The sequence below is a fragment of the Aulonocara sp. 'chitande type north' Nkhata Bay genome, linkage group LG18, assembly GCF_057382095.1.
Source record: "Aulonocara sp. 'chitande type north' Nkhata Bay isolate Kocher_YH1m ecotype deep benthic linkage group LG18, A_spYH_male_GT1.1, whole genome shotgun sequence".
NCBI lineage: Eukaryota > Metazoa > Chordata > Actinopteri > Cichliformes > Cichlidae > Aulonocara > Aulonocara sp. 'chitande type north' Nkhata Bay.
In genome coordinates this window covers 36,732,482-36,740,977 of record NC_141361.1, presented here as the reverse complement: position 1 = coordinate 36,740,977, position 8,496 = coordinate 36,732,482, and the positions used below count along the sequence as shown (strand labels likewise).

The following is an 8,496-nucleotide window of genomic DNA, read 5'->3' as shown; positions in this document are numbered from 1 at the left end:
TTTCAATGGGACAAATTAAAGGAAAAAAGCTTAATATTTTAAAAAGTATAATAGTTAAAAATAGCAAAAATCGTAGCAGGAATTAGCAAAAATAGCTGAATAGTTTAAAGTTTGAACGGTGAAAATAGCACAAAAATTGTGGAAGTAGTTAAACGGCGAAAAGTGTACGGAAACACCCGGAATAATAATAATAAAGAATAAAGAGAAACAGGAACTCAATAGTGTGGATGCTTAAAGCATCCACACAATAATAACTAGAAAAATTTGCATTTCCTGCGAAAATGCAGTGTGGATGCTTAAAGCTGAAGCTGTATGCAAAAAGTAGCTGAAAAAGCTGAAAAGTTGCAGAAATTGTAAAAACTTTGCAGAAGCAAAGGAACTTTGCTAAAATGGAATAACTTAGCAGAACTGCAATCACTTAGAGGAAACTGTAAAGCTGAAGCTGTCTGCTGAAAATAGTTGAAAATAGCTGAAGAAGCTGAAGAAATCAAAGTCAGTGTTTAAAAAGTTGTTGAAATTTTAATAACTTTGCAGAAGAACATCAAGTTAGCAAAAATGTAATAACTTAGCAGAAATGCAATAACTTAGAAGAAACATAACAATTCAGCAGAAATGTTGTAGTTTACCAGAAGCCACAACTTAGCAGAAATGTAATAATTGATTAAAAAATTAATAACTTGGCAGAAATATTACAACTTACCAGAACTGCTATAATTTTGCAGAAATGTAATTATTAGGAAAAAAATTTATACAGATAACAGCTGAAAACGATGAAGTAACCTCAAAGTTACTTGTTTAACTGTGAAAAATGACCAGAAACATTAGAAAAGAAAGAAAACCAATTCAATTCAATTTATATAGCAAGAAATCACAACAAAAGTCACCTTAAGGCGCTTCATAGATACAGAGAAAAACCCAACAATCATATGACATATGACCCCTATGAGCAAGCACTTTGGCGACAGTGGGAAGGAAAAACTCCCTTTTAACAGGAAGAAACCTCCAGCAGAACCAGGCTCAGGGAGGGGCGGCCATCTGCTGCGACCGGTTGGGGTGAGAGAAGGAAGACAGGAATACCAGCCAGCAGATAAACTGATGTGAAACAAAACCAAGGTAAAATTGCAGAATTTACACAGTTGGTGAAATGTAAAAATGGCAACATAAAAACCCCAAACAAACAAACAAAAAAAAACCAAACAACATTTAGTTAATAAATGCACAAGATGATTCGATGATAAATATGGTACCAATCTACAAAATACTGTCGAAATGAAGTCCACATTGTGATATATTTCAGGTGTGGAGAGTCACACAGCTAAACAATCGATGTGCATATTTAAAGAATCAAATAAAGAACATTGTTGTGGAATAAATTACAGTGAATAATAATCACTGCCCTGCGTTAGAGAGTGACTTATGATGATGTATTAATTGGCTTAACTTTACCTCTAACAGCTTTTCACATAGTGCTGTGACCAGGGTGAAATCCATCATAAAGTAACTGTAAACAGTAGAACCATTAGCATGAATGTTATGGTTCTACCCTGATCAAAACTCAAGTCTGCTGTTTGACCTGATATAAAATGATAAAGAGGAACACATATAAATGACCTTTATGAACTTTTCAAAATGACTTTATATGTCTGACCCATTATCTATATATATTAGAGCAGATGTGGAAAACCACTGTTAGACCTACTCTATACTAACACAAACACAGTCAAAAATTCATTGCTAGTGTGACATGTGGTCCTTTTTGCCTTTGACCAATGATATGCTGGTTACTTGGACCAGTTTAGTATTTGCTGTCACAGAGGAATGTTAACCATAAATCCAAAAGACAAAACTGAAAAAATATGTTAATTGCAAACATGTTTTTGCTTAGTAAGAGGATTGAAATTACATGGAAACTGTCACCTTAAAGCCTCATTGTAAATATCATCACAAACAGATGTTTTCCACACGGTTAACAAAGCTCCACCACATCCAATCACTGCATATAAATCTAAAAGAAAACAACAACAAATAAAATGTAATTAACACAAGTGAAGTCTAAGGAGCTTGGAAAGAAAAGCGTCTGGACTTCTTTGAGTTCCTTGAAGACGTTTCACCTCTCATCCGAGAAGCTTCTTCAGTTCTAAGGGTCAATGGTGGAGAGTCCCAGATTTAAACCCAGTGGGAGTTTCCCCCCAAAGAGGGACAAAGAACCCCCTGATGATCCTCTACCTAATCACATGAGCCAAGGTGTGAAAGTGGGTGTGGGTCCCAATCAGCCAGGGTTTCGGGTGAGCTCATTGTGAAACCTGGCCCCACCCTATCATGTGATTTCCCGAGGTCAGGAAATCACCCACGCCCACTCCCAGGATGTGAGTGGACGTTACGGTGTCTGGGGAGGGAACTCAAAACTGGATTATAGATGGCAGACAGTTGGTGTCATAAACCACCGCCTCTGTTTAAAGATGGTCGCTCACAGTGGACGTAAATGGCTTCTTTCACTCCTCCATCTGTCCAAAATGTGAACATTGGCATCCTCAAAGACTGACCTTTGTCCTTTAGATGCAGATGAACTGCTGAGTCTTGTCCCGTGGAGGTGGCTCTTCTATGTTGTGCCATGTGCTTGTGAAGTGGCTGTTTGGTCTCTCCGATGTAGAAGTCTGGGCATTCCTCGCTGCACTGTACAGCGTACACCACATTGTTAAGTTTGTGTTTAGGAGTTTTGTCTTTCGGGTGAACCAGTTTCTGTCTGAGTGTGTTACTGGGTCTGAAGTACACTGGGATGTCGTATTTGGAGAAAACTCTCCTGAGTTTTTCTGATACACCGGCTACATAGGGGATGACAATGTTGTTGTGTCTGTCTTTCTTATCCTCCCTCGCTGGTGTCTGATGTTCTTTTCTGTGAAGCTGGAATGCAGGCACACTGGACGAGCTTATTCTAAAAAATACAGAAAAAGGAACATTTTATTTGTGTTAAGGCCTAAAAACTACAAATAAGTTATACAATGAACAATATTGAAATACCTTATAGGTGCTGCAGGCCATATAACCAGAATCCAGAGCAATCTCACACTCACATGATGGTGAGGAAAGACATGAGCTCTGCAATGAGGTTTGAAGGCCTCAGTTGGGACACGGAAGAACTCAGAAGACAGCAATACCTGCACAGAGAGACAGAGTAGAAAAAGCATAGATTTGTAATCCATAATGTGAATTAAAACTCAAAAAGTGGTCTAACAGTGTGCACATCTGATCGGGTGTGAAGTTGGTCCTGTCTTCCAAGGACCTGTCTTCTTGCAGTCGTTTTCTGACAGTCTCCACTGCCTCTGTAGTGGGTATGCAAGTGAAGAGAGAGACTACATCAAAGGACATCATGAGAACCTTCACAGACATGACACAAGGGAAGACTTTTGATTTAATAACTAAGCTTAAAACAAGTGTTACCTTTGAATATTTGTGGGAAAAATCTGATGCTACCCGAAGAATACAAAGCCACACTGGAAATGATGACAGGCTTGCAGCCCTCTGTCTTCCTGGAGTGAGGTACCCGATCAGTAGAAGTGAATTGACAGAAGTCAGTGTCTGTAAGAGTGGCCAAACACTGATACTCTGTCCACTTGCGTAGAGTCTAAGAAGCTGGAATGCAGGCACACTGGACGAGCTTGTTCTAAAAAATACAGAAAAAGGAACATTTTTTTTGTCTGTAGAAACCCTGAAAACTACAAATAAGTTATACAATGAACAATGTTGAAATACCTTATAGGTGCTGCGGGCCACATAACCAGAATCCAGAGCAATCTCACACTCACATGATGGTGAGGAAAGACATGAGCTCTGCAATGAGGTTTGAAGGCCTCAGTTGGGACACGGAAGAACTCAGAAGACAGCAATACCTGCACAGAGAGACAGAGTAGAAAAAGCATAGATTTGTAATCCATAATGTGAATTAAAACTCAAAAAGTGTCAACAAGTATAATCATTTGAGTGTGGAATTATTTATGCAATAAACAGGATTTAAATTAATTAATTGAATTAAAAACACTGACATTTTTTTTTATCAAAGATAAAGAATGATACCTCTCTCTGCTCTGAGGATCACTGAGCATCTCTGACAGGAAATACAGTTTCCTCAGTATGAGTCATCATTGATGGTCTCAGAGGTGTGTAGTGTGGTAGCATGATGATGGTCTCCAGATCAGGCAGGAGGTCAGGTGATGGGTGTGTCATCTTCTCCATTGAAGACACACTGGTATGGCAATTCATAACACAGCAGTCTCCTTGTGGCATGTAGTTATCTGTGCAGTCCAGCACTGATGGATCAGGTTTGGCTCAGTAGTTCATGAAGATGGTGTCTGAAAAAATATATCTAACAAAACACGTGCTTATAACACCACCCACCCAGCTCAGCCCCCAAGTGTCTATGTAATGCTGGTATGGGGTGTCGGTTACTAAGTCTAATTAGTGCATCAGAAAGCGGGGGCTACACCTAAAGCCCACACTTTTTGATGTCTTTGTTTATTAGCAGCTTTTTCCAGCTGCTCAGAGAATTCTGACTTGGCCTTTATCCACCCAAACCCAAACCCACCCGGATAAAGGCCAAGTCAAACTCACACACCATACCAGCATTACATAGACACTTGGGGGGGTGATCTGGGTGGGTGGTGTTAAACTGTAGTCGGGAACTTTCAGAAAACTATCCATTTACTTCTAAATCAGTTTTTATACATATTCTGTAAGCTGTACTAATGTTTTTCTCTACATAATGTATCATTATAGACATCTCTGGTAGCCTAAAGATAGTTTATAACTTTTGACATTTTTTACCTGTAAAACATGATAAGCAAAAACTCATTCATCACAAAAACTTTTGATTCTACAAAAGCTACTATAATCAAGAAAATATAATTGTCTGTATTTATTCATGTGACCCATAATAAATACCTGCATTTATGTGGGATTTATTTATTTACTATTTCATATTTTCAAGCCCTTGGAGGGGAAGATCTCGTTTGTTGAGCTACATACGTCACAGTAAAAAGATTTAGTCATTTAAAACATGAGAATAAAAGAAATGATGTTGGTTTAATAAATGTTGCAGCACATTTCAGATCAGAGGTGCATGATAGCAGATGTTCTCTGCTCTGCATGAAGTTCAGCAATGATTTGGTGAAATGATTAATAACATTGCAATAAGAAAGGGTCTTCTTACAGACAGAGTAGGGAAGACAATTTTTTCAATGAAAAATATTTTTCATGCTCTACAATCAGTAAACTCTGTAACAAACATGATCTGTAATTGTTTCAAAACTCACCAGACGACTTCATGATTGGCTCGAGGACAGGACACAAAACACAGGGTTGTGGTAACTGTAATATGATCTCAGAACACCTGAATATAGACATTTCTGTGGCTGAGAAATAAAAATGAGGTCAAGCAGGGTGTTCTTGTCTGTAGTGCCAGAAGTGATCAGCTGTGAATACCCTCTCGACTGAAACTGCTCCAGAATCTGTTTTCTTCCACTCTGCAACTGGTTCTCATTAAAATCTCCACACACAATTATTGGGTGACAGTCCATTATTTCAAGTGAATCTAAAAGACTTACCAGGTTTTGCATGAATGGTGTCAAACTGTAGTCAGGGGGTCTGTACACAACAGCAATGAGTGCAGGGAATGGAGCCTGAACCTTCAACACTAAAAACTCAAGATCAGTGACATTATGTAGATACTGTTTTACCTGAACCTGAAAATGATTCCTCAAATACACAACAACTCCCCCACCACTTCTGCTGGCCATGTGAGGAAAGTTTGTGTAGGACACATGTCTGTTGCGTTTGAACATGGTGTAGCCATCCAAATGAAGACTGTCTGCAACAAAGGAGCCTTGAAGGTGAGACTCAGTGAGACACAAAACATCTGCTAAACACATTTCATGATGACTCTTGATGTCACTGATGTGAGATGGCAAACCCTCCGTATTGTGATGGATCAGTGTAAGAGTGTCAAGTCTGCTGGCTGTTTCTCTGACCTGAAGAAGAGGCATCATTTCCTCAACACTGGCTTGTCTCATGGTTTGGAGCGCTGCAGTTACCTCGGGATTGGCGTAAATCTTTTTCTCATCCAAGTCCTGCAAATAGAGTCCACTGAGAGACGTCACCCTGCTGAGAGCAACGTAAGCCATACCTGGTTCAAAAATGTTCTTCATTGAAACTACAGCTGTCTGTGTTGTAAGACCCTGAGTTTTGTGAATTGTGCAAGCGAATGCTAGCTTTACAGGAAACTGTCTGCGTACTGCTCCTTTAAACTTCAGACTCTCCTCTGCTCTCTCAATGTAAACCAGATCATCAGATGCTGCATTAGCACTGCGGTTGTGTCTCATAGGCTGCCGGTTGTCCATCCTGAGCCCCAGTTTAATTATGTGTCCATCATTTTCAGATCTCACCACCTTTACCAGTATACCAAAAGCACCGTTGACCAAACCGTTTAGTGTGTCCAAGTTTCTGGTCAGCATGACTCGAGCTCCTTCAGCAACATTCAGAGTGTCAGGTAAATCATTTCTCCCACCTGTAAATGGTTTGTCTCTTCGTTCCATTCTGCCTGTACATTTATCCTTCTGGAAATCGTCTGCATTGATGATTATGATGTTTGAATGAAGCTTCTTCAGGGTATCTGTGTTGTGGGATTCCACATTCTTGTTGGTGGCATAAATGTGTAAGACCTCAGTTGGACATTCTTCTGGTGCAGTCACAGCCTGTGACAACAAATCTCTGTCGCACTGAGAAAGCTCATCTGTCTTTTCTTTGACTCTAATCCTGTTCAGCATCTCTGCAAAGGCCACATCATCTTTCTGACGCATGATCTCGGTTAGAGTGATCATCTGAAAATGTTCCTGCCATAGGTCAATCTGTTCTGGATCGTAAACACAGAGAGGTTTAGACTGTCGCACTGGTGGCAGCTGGTAAAAATCTCCAACAGCTAAAACTGACATTCCACCAAAAGGTCTCTGAGTGCCTTTGATTTGTTTCAGTCTTGCATCCACATAAGCAAAAAGGGGTTTTGAAACCATTGAAATCTCATCAATAACAATAATTTCAGCATTCATCAGCTCAGATCTGACTTCATCCAGTTGGTTACCAAGTCCTTGAATGGGTGGTTTCAGACTCCTGGGTAGTTTCAGTAGAGAATGTAATGTAGAGCCATTGATAGAAAAAGCTGCTGTACCGGTAAATGAAGTCAGTAAAACAGTTGGATTTGATATGTCAGCTTCTTCTGCATTAGCAGGCAGTCTGCTCAGGATCTTTGATGCTTCAGAATGAATACACTTAATCAGATGTGACTTTCCAGTTCCTGCACCACCATTGATATAGAAGAAAAATGGATCTGGGTTCAAACCACAAACTCGCTGAATACACCAGTCTCTTATAGTATAGAACACGCAGGCCTGCTTCTGGTTCAGATTCTGATACATTACACGTACCACGGCTGGATCTACTGCAGGTTGTTCTCTGATGGCTCTGATCTCTGTTACAGCATCAGACTGACGACTGTAGTCGGGGACATTCTCCTGTTCGTTCTCATCATCAGAATGTCTCTCAGGAAGATTCTCATCACATTGCAGCCTCACAACTTCAGATTCAGGAGCAAGATTACACCATTCATCAATCACAACATCCCTATTTTGTTCAAACTCTTCCAGTGCACTCTCAATATCCTCAGAGTTCTTCTCATACTTGTCTTTATTTCTTTTCACAACCCTTTTCACAGACTCACTGTGGTCTGAACATGGAAGTCATACAAAACCTGAGTTGTAGAAGGACTGATAGGTTTGGAACCCTTGTGGTTTCAGTTCCTGCTCTGATCTGTGTGGAAGGTAAAGTCTCAACAGTCGACCATAATATTGCTCAGGATCTTTTTCCTGTGAACAGTGGTAATATCTGATTATAGCTGGTTTATCATTCTTTCGCCTTTGTACAAATCCAAGCTGGTTTAGAAGAGGAAGCACATCTTTTCCTTCATTTGGACCACTCACCAACCTGCACAAGGCAGCAAAATCAGCCAGTGACATTTCCTCATATTCTGGGGTCTCAGGTCTGCATTTGTATTTATCACTCAAACTTGTCATCCAAATATTACAACTGTCGTGTGTTGTGCTTTCCAGGAAGCTCATGGGCCGACTCATTTTTACTGGGTTATCATCTGTTGGTACAAATACAACACTGCGGGAACATTTTTTCATTTTTAGGCCACAGACTCGAGTCACACACTCCTGTGCGCTGATTTCTCTCTTTTTTGAGTAAGCCTGCATCACAGCTCTCATTTCATCACACTCATTGACGGTGTTCTTATCAGAGTTGTCGATAACTGTCTTCAGGTATTCAGAGAGGCCAGATTCTTTCTTTGTTATATATTTACAGAGGTATTCTATACATGAATAGGCATTCAAAATGAATGAGACATCTAAATTAGAGTTCCAGGCTTCAAGCAGGTCTGGGTTGTAATTGTTG

At 39.9% G+C, this 8,496-nt stretch overlaps 1 protein-coding gene across 4 annotated transcripts; it reads right to left on the bottom strand.

Annotated features, from left to right (window-relative positions):
- Positions 1 to 499: 499 nt before the first annotated feature.
- LOC147309117 (uncharacterized) lies at positions 500 to 7,752 on the bottom strand. 4 transcript variants are annotated; one of them, XM_086270530.1, is made up of 6 exons: positions 4,072 to 7,752; positions 3,751 to 3,887; positions 3,439 to 3,661; positions 3,233 to 3,320; positions 3,019 to 3,155; positions 500 to 2,932 (listed from the first exon to the last, which is right to left on the bottom strand). In XM_086270530.1, exon 1 carries the CDS (start codon positions 7,458 to 7,460, stop codon positions 5,316 to 5,318), a length of 2,145 nt encoding a protein of 714 aa, XP_086126656.1. In that variant the 5' UTR covers positions 7,461 to 7,752; the 3' UTR covers positions 500 to 2,932; positions 3,019 to 3,155; positions 3,233 to 3,320; positions 3,439 to 3,661; positions 3,751 to 3,887; positions 4,072 to 5,315. The 4 variants fall into 4 exon arrangements, with proteins under 4 accessions (XP_086126656.1, XP_086126658.1, XP_086126657.1 ...); XM_086270532.1 differs by having other exon boundaries at positions 3,242 to 3,320; XM_086270531.1 differs by having other exon boundaries at positions 3,281 to 3,320.
- Between the last annotated feature and the right edge of the window lie 744 nt (positions 7,753 to 8,496).

Excerpts from the sequence above, each read along its gene's own strand:
- LOC147309117 (XM_086270528.1), bottom strand. The coding sequence starts at position 7,460 with ATGTATCAGAATCTGAACCAGAAGCAGGCCTGCGTGTTCTATACTATA.